General features: G+C 30.7%; 1 protein-coding gene across 2 annotated transcripts in view; it reads right to left on the bottom strand.

Annotated features, from left to right (window-relative positions):
- Positions 1 to 16,819, bottom strand: part of LOC139514365 (E3 ubiquitin-protein ligase UBR2-like) — a 61,347-nt gene that overhangs the window by 4,402 nt on the left and 40,126 nt on the right. For both annotated transcript variants that reach the window (XM_071303486.1, XM_071303485.1), the window contains exons 30-46: positions 16,299 to 16,396; positions 15,620 to 15,867; positions 14,997 to 15,149; positions 14,637 to 14,777; positions 14,071 to 14,238; positions 13,540 to 13,640; positions 8,885 to 8,996; positions 8,118 to 8,178; positions 7,694 to 7,781; positions 6,931 to 7,083; positions 6,139 to 6,369; positions 5,420 to 5,495; positions 4,810 to 4,943; positions 4,122 to 4,230; positions 3,528 to 3,665; positions 1,728 to 1,898; positions 758 to 859 (exon numbers count right to left, since the gene is read on the bottom strand). In XM_071303486.1, the coding sequence (XP_071159587.1) occupies positions 758 to 859; positions 1,728 to 1,898; positions 3,528 to 3,665; positions 4,122 to 4,230; positions 4,810 to 4,943; positions 5,420 to 5,495; positions 6,139 to 6,369; positions 6,931 to 7,083; positions 7,694 to 7,781; positions 8,118 to 8,178; positions 8,885 to 8,996; positions 13,540 to 13,640; positions 14,071 to 14,238; positions 14,637 to 14,777; positions 14,997 to 15,149; positions 15,620 to 15,867; positions 16,299 to 16,396 (2,284 nt within the window). The remainder of the gene's footprint in view (positions 1 to 757; positions 860 to 1,727; positions 1,899 to 3,527; positions 3,666 to 4,121; positions 4,231 to 4,809; positions 4,944 to 5,419; positions 5,496 to 6,138; positions 6,370 to 6,930; positions 7,084 to 7,693; positions 7,782 to 8,117; positions 8,179 to 8,884; positions 8,997 to 13,539; positions 13,641 to 14,070; positions 14,239 to 14,636; positions 14,778 to 14,996; positions 15,150 to 15,619; positions 15,868 to 16,298; positions 16,397 to 16,819) is intronic.

The raw sequence follows: 16,819 nt of genomic DNA, 5'->3' as shown, positions 1-16,819 counted from the left end.
ATAGTCTTTATCAAATATATGGATAAAATGTGATGACGAGCATACCAATGAAATGCCAAAGCCAAAGGCCAATAGTCTTAAACAGTAGAAACCATTGTATCTAATTTTTAAACATTTAAATTTTCCCTCATCTGGAAAAGTCATGAACAAAATTAACAAAAACTATCATGGACCTTACAAAACTGATATGAAAGTATTGATACAAGTCATTTATAAAAGATTTATTACTTGAATATGATTTCCATCATACTGCATCTGTTACCTCCTTTCAAAATGAAATGTCTTACATTTCTTACAGAAATATCATAATTGACAACAACGAATTTTGTCATTATATGTGACAATCTTCCTTTCCTCTGAAAAATTGTCTCTTTTTACTCAAAGAGTGTAAAACCCTTCACTAGGTATTTATTAACACTTATGACAACAATTTCCTTTCTAAACATTTCAATGACTGCTGTTGTACCCCTATTTTTGACATTTTTACCTATTATGTCTATTTGTTTTGATTACACACCGTTGTCAATATAATGCCATTTTATGCAATTGACATACAAGTGAGAGGTTTAGCTAGCTATAAAAACCAGGTTTAATCCATTATTTTCTGCTTAAGAAACTGACATTATCAAGATGGATATGACAGCTGTTATTCATTCATTTTATATGTTTGAACTTTTGATTAAATATTCTCAAATACTTTTAAAATTAGTCGTTTTCCTCTAATAATATTCTATAGATAAAAAAATGTGTGTCCTACCTGAGACCTTGGTCTGTTTCTCCATAGCTGTCAAGATATGGTGGTGGAACAAAGCAGCCCTTTGTCTTACCAGTCAGTAATAAAACCTGACATTCTCTTACCCTACAAATTAAGACACATTTTGATTATCAAAATATAGGCTCTGTGAAATAGGAAGAACAAGAATGTGTCCATAATACACGGATGCCCCACTCACACTATCATTTTCCATGTTCAGTGGACCGTGAAATATGGGTCAAAACTTTAATTTGGAATTAAAATCAGAAAGACCATATCATAGGGAACATGTGTACTAAGTTTCAAGTTGATGTGACTTCAACTTCATCAAAAAATACCTTGACCAAAAACTTTAACCAAAACTTAAACCTGAACTTCACACTATCATTTTCTATGTTCAGTGGAATGTGAAATTGGGGTCATAACTTTAATTTGGAAGAAAAATTTGAAAGATTATATCATGGGGAACATGTGTACTAAGTTTCAAGTTGATTAGACTTTGACTTCATCAAAAAATACCTCGACCAAAAACTTTAACCTGAAGCGGGACGAACGGAAGGACGGACGGACGAACAGACGAACAAATGGACCCACAGACCAGAAAACATAATGCGCCTCTACTTCCATAGGTGGGGCATAAAAACACCTATCTTAATATGAAAAGAAAATTGTTTGTATATAAATAATGTATACAATATATGTATGAAATATTAAAAAAATCATGAATTACCCTTCTTGAGTTTCCTACTACTAACCTATATTTTGTGGCAGTTAATCCAAGTAGGTTGCAGTAACATTAACAGTACCAATTTTTCGGCACCAGATGCGCATTTCAAAACTTGAGGCCAAAATATTTGCAATATGATCAGTTTTGATCTCAGCGACTTATGATTTCCTTTATGACAATTACAGGAAAATGATTATTTTCTGCAATCACAGAAAATCTCAATTTGTTTTTAAGGTAGTTACATACCTGAGAAATATTCCTACTCCAGCCCCACATTTGTAAGAGTGTTCAGTAGCAGCACCAACTTTAACACCATCAAGTTCTGTCTGGCAACAATAACTCTGAGAACACAGCATCTGTCCACAAACCAAACACATAGTAGGGGCTCTTGTGTCATCACCATTTGATTTGGGGCATCTATCAAAAGAATAGGTAAAACAAAATTTAAAACTTTTAAGTTTTTTACTCTTTAAAAGATCAATGCCATACAATAGTTGAAGATATGTGAAATACTTCAATATTCGATAAAATACACAATATAAGTATAATATTCATAGGGTATTCATTTTGGAGGATGCATTGATTAATTTACTACCAAAAAAAACCACATCTTGAGTTTATTTGTATTCAGTGAAGCCAAAAAATATGTTATGAATGTCCTGTAGACCAACACTTGTATTCAGTGAAGCCAAAAAATTTGTTATGAATGTCCTGTAGACCAACACTTGTATTCAGTGAAGCCAAAAAATATGTTATGAATATCCTGTAGACCAACACTTTTCTATTGAATCAATGTGAACACATATTTGTTGTTAATTCAATTTTAAGAACCAACATTTTTTTTATATCTACTATTTCTTTTGCAGATATTAAATTTGGAAGTTGCTTATCATTCTTAAAAAAACTGTTACAGCTTTTACATTAATGCTAGCAAGACAAATCTTTGTTTGGCTTGCTTTCTTTGTTTGTATCAATGTTTGCTCAAGCATGGCAATTAAGATAGGCGGGGTTTCAGCTTGTATACATCATACTTAAATTTTATTGGACTTATGTTTGAGGTTAAGGACACTAAATTTTAAAACATCACATGACAAATATTCTCACATGTTTCCTTACCTGTAAATATACAATACAGTCAGGATTCTACTTCGTCAAAATTATCTCCCCATTACGGCAGTTCATTTTCACAATTTTTTCGAAGATATGCATTTTCATCATCCAACTTAAAGATTGTCGTCAAATACTTTTAGTAAAATAGCTATTCGAACACACCTACTCTGATTTTGTGATTCATTGGATAGGTATTTCACTTGACCCCTACATTTCATCTTTTAGTATTGTGATTTTTTTATGTTATAAAGTCAACCTGTAGCTTTGCTATATAAAAATTATAGAATCTGAAGCGAGATGATGTATCAAATACTCTTCCTTTGCACGTTTTCAAGACAAAATATTCATCTCAAACACACCCTAACATAAAAAAAGGTGCACTTGATTTTCTCTTTTCGATACAATTGTTACCCATTTATGGAATTTTTTCTTGAGTTACATAAATGAAAGGGCAGACACGGAAACAACTGAACTAATAGATTGATATGTTATAAAAAAAAAAACAATATTAAGTTTATATTTTTCTTTCAAAGACCAATTATTGTATTTTTACAGGTGAGGAAACATGTGAGAATATTTGTCATGTGATGTTTTAAAATTAAGTGTCCTAAACCTCCAACGTAACGTCCAATAACATTTAAGTATGATGTATACAAGCTTAAGCCCCGCCTATCTTAATTGCCATGCTTGAGCAAACATTGATACACACAAAGCAAGCAAGCCAAACAAAGATTTGTCTTGCTAGCATTAATGTAAAAGCTGTAATTCTTTTAAAATACAAATGTAGGTATTTTATGTACAATTTAACAATTTGGTGGGAAAGTCAAGTTCTTAATTCTTCATTCATTGTACATGTTGAATAAAGTCAATTTAAACCTATATCTAATCATTAAAAAATGTATAACCATATACAGTAGATCATGTAAAAGCACTCACGTAAATGTAGAATCTCTGTTTATAAGCTCGCTGTAATCTTCAGGTAAGGGAACAAGTCTATTGATAGGTAAAGGATATGTAATAATTTTATCACTACTGGCTGAGAACCGGTCCCTTAAAGTACTGTTACTGCACCATCTGTAATATAATTAAAACAAGACATATTTTTAGCTAATGCTCACAAATTATATCCTTGCTCAATGTTGTCAACTCTATTTTGCAGTAAATATATTAACAATCAAATTTTGCAATTGGTGCCTAAAATTAGGAAGCTATGACATTAATTTTCTATATTTGCATGACATTACTAGTTTTGGCAAACAGGAAGTAGATTATCACAGGAACTGAAAACACATCTCACAGAATGGAATAACCATATGAAGAATTGTGCCATATATCAAGAGACTCGTTTGTAGTTGCAAAGCAAAATATTATCATAACTTTTTACTTTCTATTCAAAACTTAAGTATACTTGTAATTTTCTTTTGCAATATTACAATGTAAAATTATAATAACCTTCTTTTTTTTCATGCATAATGCTTTCAACAGCCATTACAAATTCTTAATTCACCAAATGCATGGTTTTAAAATTACCTCATGACTAGAGTCTGAATTATGTCCCCTTGTGTTTCAAACAAGCTGGAGAGAGGTGAGGAAATAGCTAAATATCTACAAATGGGCTCAAACTGATCACAGCCTGCTTCTGAAAATAAAAAAAAAATATACTAAGTTGAATATACATAAGAAACTAGATGCTCATAAGAGCACCAGTTGCTCACCTGGCATAGAATATCCCATTATGATCGCTTTTTGGAAGCAACTTTTTGGGCTTTTAAAAAATTAATTGGTATTGTCTTTTGTGGGGAAACTTCAAAATCTGGAATAAAACAAAATGGTGTTTTGAAACTATTTTTGTGAATTCATAACAAGGGATACAAAATTTGTGTGTCACACCTCAATCCTGTAAGTTTGCAGGCATATAATCCTGTTATATAGTGACAGTGATGGTGGATACTTTGTTGAAATTCAATGTTATTGAGTGACATGTAATTTCAGCAAAGGATCTATTTCACCCATATTTAAATACCCTGTTACTTTTGAAATGACACAGCTGATGATAGAAAAATCTCAAGTGAGTAAACTAACTCCCCAATGTGAATAGGAAATATGATATGTTAATTATCAGGTACAACATTGAACTTATCATATTGAAGAGGGTAGTAAGTAACATGTACTCAAAGTATAAGAGTTTAAAAAAATAATATTGATAGATGATAAATACCCTGAAGTATATTTGGCACTGGTATACTGGTAATGTGATGATAGAGAATGGCAGCACATCTCAGGAAAGGCAGACACGCCTCTTTAACCATCTGTGTTACCTGCCATGGCTGAGGACTAGTCTGGCTTTGGATTCTGTCAAAGAGAAAAAATAAAAATTTCATCAATTTTTGAACATCAATCCATTACCTTTCCTCCATAAATAATTGAACAACAACTAAACATTGAAACCAGAAAAATTCAGTTACTAGGTTTTCCCTAGTGGTAGAAAGGATCAAATAAAAATTCTGATATGACTAACGCCTTGGTATTAAGATATTGACAAATATAATGCCTACCAATGTTAAAATCAGCATAGAGCATGGCATGAGAGAATTATTTCTTAAGCACTTTGAAAATAAATGATATACAAAATTTCGTTATCAAAACTAAAATTATTCATTATAAACCCCATACCAATCTACAAGTCAAAGAACAGTGTTAAATGATTCTAGAAGAGTTTTTTACAAATTTGAAATCTAAATTTTTAGTTTCTATTGAGAAAGGTAACATTGATTAAATATCCTCTCCATTAAAAATCCCTATATGTTTGATAACAGTATTATTCCTACCCAGCCAACTGCCTAACATTGGTGTATATTTCCAGCATTTTCTGATCATCAGAATCTGTTTCCACTTCCATTGCACCTATAAAATAAAATAAATAAATACTTTGGTTCTCTCAATGGCAATGCACAACTTAACAATTTACAGTCTGATCTATCATTTAAGCAAAAAGTTTAAATCAGATAATTTTTAACATGACTAATCCATGATAATCAAAATGATGGGTGACCTTGATTTTCAGGTTCGATTTTTTTTTTAACACCACTTTTAACAACCTCTTTTGTGCTATTTCGTGGCAGCCAATTTTATTGGTGGAGGAAGCCAGAGTGCCCAGAGAAAGACCACTGAAATTTGATAGGAAAATTTTCAGGTTGATATTAGTAAAGCAAGCCATTAGCAAGTTTTTATAAAGATTTGCTTCCCATGTGGTTATTCTGTAAATTTCTTTGATAGAAGTGAAAAACAGCATGTTTGGTAAGTATCAACTTTTCCACTACCATGGAACTAGTTAATAAGGAAAGAAATATTAGAAAGTGAAAGAAAGAAACTATGTCAATAATCTTAACAGTAAAATCCACTTACTTTGAGAAGAAATATCACAGACAAGCATTATCTGCACTACTATTCTACATTCTACTATCCTCAAATAGTCAATAAGGGAAGAAATATTAGAAATTGAAAGAATTATACTATATTCATAATCTTAACAGTAAAATACACTTACTTTGAGAAGAAATATCACAGACAAGCATTATCTGCACTAAATGAGCTGTAAACACAAGCTCTAAAGCATGATGATTGTTAATTCCTCCAGTGGGAATGATTGACAAAGGTGACCGTTGACCTTCAACATGGAGTGAAGGAAGAGTCATTGTCAATAAAGTCAGATAATGAAATAAGTCCACATCGAGTATGCACATGTTTTCATTGGCTTGTGTAGAATCCATAATCAAAACTGAAAGAAGAAAGAACCTAACACTAATTAATTTTTACTAAGATGCTAATGAGTGTAAAAAATCTTTTGGGGTTAAGCTTTTTTTTATATATATATTTACATGTATTTTGGCCAAAACTATGCAAAAATCGGCAATATTATCCTTTTATTAGGTCAATAGTGTAAATTTTGACATTTTTCTGCCGTAGTGACCAACTATCTGTTTCCTGAATGTCAAACAGTGTAGATTGAAACTAGATTAACAGATAATCTGTAAAAGTAGTTGGCAATAACAGTTTTTCAATTTTCAGACCATGCGTCTCTGAAAAATTCCTACATTTTGTTCTTCCTGTTTCCTAAATATATCTGTATTCTATTCTACATTTTTTATATCATCTGCTTATATTTGGCGAATAAAATACTTTACAATAAGATGTTTTATTTGAATCTTATCTTGTAATTTGAAGACTTAAAATTTGAATTGTTTTGTTGTGATTATTTAATGACCTTTTAATCTTGCATTTACTTGTGCATAATACATTAACCTGAATAAAATTATGGAAAAAATAATTAAAAACTTACATGACAGTACTTTGAGACAATGTTGTTTGACCAAGTCTGAATTCATCACCTGACCACATACAGCAGCAAATCTTACTAATGAACCCATACAATCAGACTGTCGGGAGGACAATGATCCAAACAATGGTTTCTGGTCATGTCTCAAAATTTGTTCTGAAATACAAGTTCATTAAATTGAGAATTTTATTTTTTGTATCAATTCTTTATATCAACTATTAGTAAAATGATCCACAGGGCACAGCTTGATATGACCACAGAGATTGAACCCTAAACAGTTAGGTGTCGTTAAGTACAAACACAACATTTAAGCTTGATACAGCTTTGAATTTTGATTGTGGTCAAATATTTGACACAGCATAAGTTTCATAAACAGAATGAATGTATTCCAAGAACTTTAAAAAAATGAAATTGGACATTTTCCTATTATGGTCCAATATTCAAAATCTAAATACATGGTTAGATTCAGCATCAAAAGAATCCAAGAATTCATTTTTTTTTAAAATCAATCAAATTTTAATTTCAGACCCTTTGGACCTCAATGTTAACCAACTTAAAAATTTGACAAAAATTTGAAAATATAAATACATGGTTGGATTCGGCATATCAAAGAACCTCATAAGATCAAGACATTGAATTAAACCTGTTGAAATTAGTTCTGATTCCTGCTGGGCCATTAGGCCCCATTATATTTCCTTGACAGTTGAAAGTATTTTAATGTAATAGAAAAAGTTATCACAAAAAAAAACAAAGAATAAGTACTAACCAATGGACTGAATGGTAAAGGCACAAGTATTCCAAGCCATGATTGGAACTCTAGGGTTGGTTTCATCTGGTTCTACTCCTAATCCAAACTGTAATATATTTCAAAATTTAAAATTGTAATCAACATTCTTCAGACTAATAAATAAAATCTCGACTGTTTAAAAGTCATACACAATGACATTTAGATGTTGACACTAAAAATACATGTATGTATATTAAAAAAATATTTAAACACAAAATGCACCTAAAAAGGTTACATGCAACTACAAAGGATCAGAAAAAAATAGAAAACCAACATTACCGGTACTTTTATTGTTTGCTAACAATATCTTAAAGATTATAAATTTGAAGAAAATGTAAAAGAGCTAATAATGAAGACACATAATTATACCAAATCAAGATACAAGAAATGCACCATTACTTACAGAATAAGAATCTGAAGCAAACTTCTTAATCATGTCCTTCATGCTGTCAGAGAACTGTTCACTGAAAAATATACAAAAGTGTCACTTAGTGAAAAATTATATAGTGAAAAATATACATAAGCGTCATTTAGTGAAAAATTATATACTGAAAAATATACATAAGTGTCATTTAGTGAAAAATTATATACTGAAAAATATACAGTAGCAGTAATCATGGTGGCGAAGTTGCTTTATTCCTTTAAACATTATTATTATGTAAAGTTTTTGAGAGGTTCAAATTACAATCACATAACTTTGGTAATTGTACAGTTTCCCTATTTCCAAAAAAAATTGCATCTTACGGTGTCAGCAGTATTGTAACACTCACAGCAACCCCACATTTCATCAGTCAAGTGAATACTGGCAGTTGCCAGCATTAGTTTAAAATTCATTGTAACTGGACTATATGCCACTTTTTCTCAAACTGTTGATGTATGATAATTATCACATTCCTGCTGGCTAACCTATTTTATCGTATTCCATATATATTGAAAAACAAGTACAGCCATCTTATTCCATGGACATTCAGAATTGTCAACTTGTGTAGCTTGTTTTCCAATAGAGAACCTGAAATATTCTTCATACCTTCCTGATAAAAAGGAAACCTGAAACCTGTTCCAATTTCATATCACAACTTCCAGTGAACTTTAATACACACTATATGTTAAAGTTGTTTTATTAATACTATGGTATTCTGTAACAAAAGAAGAATACAGAATTTTCTTTACCTTCCATCCTCAGAGACATAGTCCCACAACAACTGGAAATTTCTTGCTACACTTTCAGCTAGCATCCTTGTAACCACTGGTAATGGACATGGTTTGAACAACAAGGAATCTTCTAAATAAAAAAAGAAAAGAAACTCTCTTTCATCTTTTATCATTTTTGTTTGAATATAATGGTTTTTTTTCATAATAAACCACTAGGAAGCATTTAAACATTTGTACCGGTTTATGTAATATTTCTAGGTTATTATTCTCTAATACTTTCTCACCCCATTCTGCAATATGTTTGGACTTAAAGACAAATCCCTCTATTGTTTATGCGCATATACAAGCGCAACAGTACTATGCCGTCAGCGGTTTATGACGTCGCGGTTTCCGCGAACTGGAAACGTTTATTAGAGTTATTCCACTTTGAGCCGATGGAGAGAGTGACAATCGTTTTGATAGGTTAATTTTCCGAGAAAAAAAATGAAAATTGTTTTTATATAATAAACATGTTCCAGAATTGGATAAAATATGAGAATGAAAAGAGAGTCAACTATACAGCAATCTAACAACAACAAATACACAAAAATGACTGCAAAGAAACAATACAGAATCTGGATTCTCGACAGAAAGATGAGCCAATCAAATTATAATATAATACTTTTTTCCTTAATTTTCTATATGTATAGACTTTCGTAGGTTCTTAATTATATCGATATTTTACAAATCATTAAGAAAGTACGAAAATCATCAATCATTCTGGACATGTCCTCAAAATTCAATGTATCTTTAGCAATAGGTACATAACGTGCCTATATATGGATATGGCAAATTGCACTGAAGTATTTTGAATGTGTACGGCACTTACATTTTTACATGAATATAATAATTAGATTTCTGATAAACACCAACAAAACAGTAACCTAACGACGTATACATGTAAAACAAAGTACATCTAGAGAAGTTAACATAAAAGCTTCTAACATTCTAGGTTTTTTATATGACCATTCCGAGTTTGTTCCGATTTACCAAATTTGATATTTATCTGCAAGGTGCGCAATTTTTGTATGAAAAAAACATAATCGTGTCTGTGTTAAAAAGTTGTCGGAATGAAGAATTACAGAGGAATGCATATGGAAAAAAATCAATTAAAAGGAGATTTGAGAAAAGAGGTCGGACTAGGTTTTATCCATACTCCTCAGTATGACATCTGTATGAGTATACTTAGACTGAGTTTCTAGCAACATTACGGAATATTTCGACATTCATTGATGCCTAAGGATGAATGATTAAAACAGATATGATGTTAATAAGACCCCGTTAAAGGGGCACTAGCTGTCAAATTCATTGTAACCGATTTGACTCAAATTCTCATATTTGGTTTATAACAATGTAAAACATTTATCCAAACTATCAAAAGTCTAAAATAAACAGTTTACAGAGCATGGGGTAGATAATATATAGGTTCGTTTCGTGTGTATTTTAGTCCAGACGCCATCTAATTAACTATCGATTTGACCTCAGATGACCATATAAGCGATGTAAACAAAAATAAAGATACGAATAGATTAAACCAACACGTGCAATTGCATTTTTATAGGTCTGTTTGATTTTATTTTATAAATTAAAAATAGATGTTTCTCATTGTTTTTAACCATAGAAGAATGATTTTATGTGCATCGAATTAGTAATCAAATGATTTACCGTAGTTTCACTTTCATTGTTGACATTCTTTTTCTTTAAATAACCAGTACACGTACAATGCATGCGTTGTCAATCTCTAGCTAGGGGTTAACTTGAAGTTCACATGAATACCGGTTAGAATGATGATGACGTTTTCACTTGCAAGTGAATCAGTCAAAAATTATGTTTAATCGCTTATTTCAACAAAATTAAAGGAAATTGATTGCTAAAAGCAAATTATTATTTCATTATTCCAATTTGATTAATGATTGATCTAAAAAAAAATCATACTTTATTTTTTTATATATATCGTAGCTAGTGCCCCTTTAACACTTGCACGGAATTGAAATAAAATCTATCTCTGAAGAGCATCTCTCGTTTTCGATCTTTTAAGCACTTGTGCGTTTACATTTAGTATACATTGCATATCTAAAATAATCGGTCTAACCATTTCGATAACAAAAAATCGTAGAAAATTGAATAAGGAAATATTTGGTTCATGAAATAATTATATATATGCTTCTGCATTTATTAATTTTATTTTTGATTAACATGTCACAAGTAATCATAAACAAAGAATTGTCAGAAAAAAATTACGTATAACGGAAGATGAGTAATTTACAGAAAATAAAAAATAATAATGAATAAATACAATTGAAAAGATATTTTTTAAAAGGTCCACCGAATACCACAAGTATAGTAAGCGAATATGGAACGAATAAGTAACAGGGCATCAGTTGAGCACTGAAACGAGTATTTACGCCTTAGTATAGGGTTATTTTACCTCTTAGAACCAATATATAGCATCAGAGGCAAGAAAAAAAAATGGAAAAGATTTGTTTAAAAAGGTGTTACCTTTAACAAACATATTGTAAGCGAATAAGTAGCAGGTCATGGATCTAGCGCTAAAACTGGTACATACACGGTAATAGGTATGTTTCACTTTTAAGAACCCATACCTAACACCAGAGACAAGAAAACAATTGAAAAGATTTGTTTCGTAATAGGTGCAACGTATTTCAACGTATAAGCAAATAAGGAATGAATAAGTAATGGTATCAGCCGAGCGCTGAAACGGGTCCTGTCTCAACTCAGGAGTCGGTAATTAAGGGGTTGTTGTTTGTAAAAGAACTACATCTATTAGTTTTTCATTAATTTTGTTTTGTTATTTTCTAGTTTGAATTGAGTTACATTTGTCCTTTCGGGACCTTTTGTAGTTGTTTATGCGGTATGGGATTTGCTCAATGTTGTAGACCGTACTTTGACCCATAGTTAATAATTTCCTGTGTCAATTGGTCATTTGTGGAGAATTGTGTTATTTGCAATCATACCACATCTTCTTTTTTTTATTTATATATTTTCAGAAGAATGACGCAAAAAACGTCGAATATATTTATTTGGTTTTTATTATCTCTATGGCACGTTCGATCCTGTCAAATCATTTGAGAATAAACACTGAAATCAGCTTTTTTTAAAGAACATTTTTAAACTGACCATGCGCAGATTTATTTTCATATCTACATAAAACACTTGGAATTTTATATCGATTGATTGATTGAAAAGTCGATCGAGATGTATATAAAACGTTTTCACTTGAAGAAAAATCGGTCTTTTAAAACTACATCTGGAGATGGAATGTTTACGTCCGATTGAAGATCAATCTTTCTCATTTTTGCAATACTAAAGATCGGCGATCTCAGAAATGATCGATCTTTATTGTTAGTGGAAACGGAGTCTTATATTTCTAATGATTTTAAGTAATTATCATCTAAATAAAAAGGAACAACATTCTTAAACGAAATCAAAATTCATGATATATACCTGAAGCTAAATTCTGTCTTGTCTTTCAGATATTATACTTTGATTGAACAATGATATTATATAAAAATGTCTTCACTATTTTGAAAAGAATTTCTGTTAAACACATAAGCACTATGAATAACCTGAAATGAAATGTTCATAGAAGCATTCGTGTGTACATTTGTACAACGCATTGTTTTCCAACCACCGCATTTATATTACGTGTCTGTGATTATATACTGACTTAAAACTAAGTACTATCATGTGTAGATTAATGTGAATTTGTCGTAGTTTAAAACAAACAAACAACAAATCAGCAAATAACGAGAACTGGGTTGTCCCTAATTTGTAAGAATATAGCCTAAACCGGCCGAACGTCTTTCGACGTTGTTTTTAGAATTGGCGCAATATGTTCCCGCCAATTCAAATTGTTACCCCGTTTTTAGAAAAATCTCTTTTTCCATTACGGTGACCCCATCTTTTTATTTCCTTATTTTGTTTAGATATAAACAACGCATATTCTATTGAAGACTCATGGAGAAATTATTGGTCAATTTTTTTTAAACTTAATTTTTTTATAGGTATTTCACAATAAAAAAAGGCGGGAAAACTATTGTAGCAACTTATCATTATTATTTTCCACTCAGAAAATGGTGATATTATTAAAATAGTTTGTATTAACAACTAGGTTAACAGAACAGACAAGTTTTTATTGGATACAGACTTTTAAAAAAATATTACACTGCTATTGAGTAGAAGTCCCAATTTCCAAATTCCGTGAAAAAGATGGCGTTTTAAATCGAAAACGAGGTCGGTGACCCCATTTTTTTATTTACTTATTTTAAAGCTTTTACCTAGCCTAAAGTAAAAATAAAATATAAAGAAGATGTTATTGGTAGATCTGAATAGAAGGATTTGTCTTTAACACTAAACATATTCTAATTCTTATTCTTGGATCAATCATTATATATACACCAAGTACTCTTTTCATTTTCTTTAACACTATACCATTCTAGAATAGTTTTTGGAGGAATACCAATCCAATCAATTTCAGTTAACATGCTAAACAAAGTCTAAAATAAATTCATTTGGTGGACTTTTATTTTTTTCATTGTTTTTATTAAACTTAATCCTATCTGTTTACTATTTAGGAAAGTATTATGTAAACCCATTAATCCAGTCCTATTTACCTTGATCTTCATTTTCTTTAGCTTTCTCTATACTATGCTGAACAGTTTTCTGAAGACCATCAATCCAATCATTAAAAGTTATATAAATACTTTTTTGATCACTGAAACAAATATAAACTTTGTATAGTTTATTCATAGGCTACAATGTCAAGACTTAAAAAAAAGATAATGATGTAGAGATTTATACATGTAATAAGGTTTATAAAAAAATTATTTTTTTCCATGCTTGTAAGTGTCTTTCATCTGTCATGCTAAATATTGAATTCAATGAAAAGTTAATTTAAAAAAACAAGTCATTCTGTACCACTGTATATAATTGTCTGTTACAAGACTGATAATATGTGGTTAATAGATTACTATAAAAAAAAATATTCACTATCATACTTTACATTAAACAAAAGTTTTTAGGTCTTTAAAACGATTTGTTCATATGACATATTGTTTGTTAATGACACTTTTTAATATTATGATGTTTGTACATCCAGAGCTTTTCACATATTGCATTTATGCATAATAATTGACTAGACCTACCTTTCTTTGCAAAGACTAGACAGAACAGGAACAATAGGTATCACAGTATTGCTTATACATTCACACAGCGGACACAGGAACTCGCTGTTATCTACATTATAACTTAGGCTAGGTCTAAATCTAAATGGTCTACCACGTCTCTCCTTAGCCAGTAATGCATCAAAAAACCTAAAATAGAAGGAAATTATTAACAATCACAGTAATCTATCTGAAAATTATATGAACATTTAAATACTTTATTTAATTCTGTCACAAACCCTTGTTTTAAATAGCATTTATTCAATGGAATATAAAGGGAATGGATACATATGACCTTGATGCATAAAACATGAAAATGCACAAAAATGCAATTCTTAACAAATGCTTTCAAATCACAATGTTTAGATCCAATGTGGTATCTATAAGTAAATACAAAATGTGTCTGTGAATATACTATTTTTTTTTGTCCCTTTAATAAATCAACTAAATCACACTTCAGAAATTTAGGAAGTTGAATCCCTATCCTGGGCAGCCAAACACTTGTTTATTTAGCCTGGAATAATGAGCACTGATATCATCTTTCTTACCTTTGCCAGCAGTCTGCATGCATAACATGACCACATGAACTAGTATGTACATCAGTGTTGAGGTCAGCTGACATAAATGTTGGATCATATTTGTCCCCATTTAACACTACTTTACTACGATTTTGTGATAGCACTGTAGACCTGTAACAGAAAATATAAGTCATCATTACATCTGAATAATGAACAAAGTGAAGAATCAAGATAAGGCTTTGCTCCTGAACAACAGCAACCTTATAAATTGTCCAATTAAAATCTTTAAATTGCATTATACTCCTGAAGCAATTCCTATTTTGAAAATTCCAGCTTATTGTGTTATATTCTAAGCTTCCACACATTTGCATTTAGAAAATTCCAGCTTACCTTTGGATGTAAGCAGCTAAAACCATAGCCCTGGAATTATGTCGGACATCTTGTTCTTCTTGACACAGGATACATGTAGCATGTTGACAACCTACATATCCTACTGATGTCTGGTTTCTACCAAGGGCTACAGGAAACCTACTGTCAGATATACTGAAATATACAAAGTCAAAACATGTAATAAGAAAGTAAAACCATTTACTTTTTTAGAAAATCTCTATTAAGATAATTTTGATAAAAAAGAACAAAGGTTGAATAAAATATTGTTCCTCAAACCCCCTTCCCTACTTCATAGTAGGTTGTAAGAGCTTTCTTAAGGTCATTGTTATTGTCAACTGTACATTTGTACTGACTCTAAATAAAATGAACTTACTTACTACGACTATCATCTCCGATACTAGGTGAATCTTTTATGCAGACATTTGTCATTTCTGGGGCTTTTATAAGTGACTATGCGGCATGGGTTTTACTCATTGTTGAAGGCTGTACACGGACCTATAGTTGTTAATTTCTAAAATTAATAATTCAATCTCTTGTGGAGAGTTGTCTCATTGGCAATCATACCACATCTTCTAATATCAATCATATAGAAAAAGAAATGTAATCTAAAAGAGTATAATTACCTGACATCCATATCCGATGGAGTTTTTGCCAATTCAGCATCAGTACTTTCAAACAGATCTGCATTATCTTGGATAAAATTTTTCTGCATTTTTGAAATCTTTGCCATTATTTTTTCTCTTCTTTTAGCAGCTATTTCTGCCTTTTGTCTTTTGGCTAATTCTATTTCTTGTCTAGTACTGGCTGACAATTCATCCAATGCACTAGCAGTCACATTAGAATTAGTCATCTGTCGTATCTCCATGAATTGCTGTAAGATAAATCATTACATGCAGATTTTAAACGATCAATACTACTTACCAGAAACATAATTTGGTTTTTCTGCAAGTTTTTTTCAATCAAGGCTTCCAAATTACAAATAGAAATTTCAAATGTTAAAAGAACATAAATTTTCTTTTAATTCCAAAGTGTAATTTCCAAATATACAATTATTGTTTGGGAAAGTCTTTTTAAATATGTCAAAGCTTTCTCCTCAGAAGTGAAACTTGGGTATTCTAGCACAGGTCGATTTTACATTTCTAGTTTTTTTCAAATATGTATATTGTTTGGTCTAAGTGATACTTGGAATTTAATGATATTTCTAGATTTTTAACAGTAAAATGTTTGGTCTACCTGATACATGGAAGTTAATGATGTAACAAACTACAACTCTTTTCAATAAATTCTCCATATCAAACTTACCTTAACAACCCACGTCAATAAATTGTCTGTTGAATCATGGGATATATTACGATGATCAGCAACAAGTGATTCTAACAAGGTTAAAATATTTCTGTCATCTGTCAAATAATAAACATAATAATATTAAAAGTAAACCCAAAACTATTTGAAAAACAAGTATGAAAATTTCAATTCACTGCATTTATTGAAGGGGGATTGAATAACTTAATTCCAAATGTAAACATAAAAGTTAGAGGCTGAATCACAGTTTTTATTTTGTTTATCTCAAAGAATGTTATCAATATACACATACTTTCAATATTTGAGATGCAGAATGTGTTTATCTCAAAGAATGTTATCAATATACACATACTTTCAATATTTGAGATGCAGAATGTGTTTATCTCAAAGAATGTTATCAATATACACATACTTTCAATATTTGAGATGCAGAATGTGTTTATCTCAAAGAATGTTATCAATATACACATACTTTCAATATTTGAGATGCAGAATGTGTTTATCTCAAAGAATGTTATCAA

Source organism: Mytilus edulis, chromosome 3, assembly GCF_963676685.1.
Source record: "Mytilus edulis chromosome 3, xbMytEdul2.2, whole genome shotgun sequence".
In the NCBI taxonomy this organism is placed as follows: Eukaryota; Metazoa; Mollusca; class Bivalvia; order Mytilida; family Mytilidae; genus Mytilus; species Mytilus edulis.
This window is presented reverse-complemented; position numbering and strand designations above follow the sequence as displayed.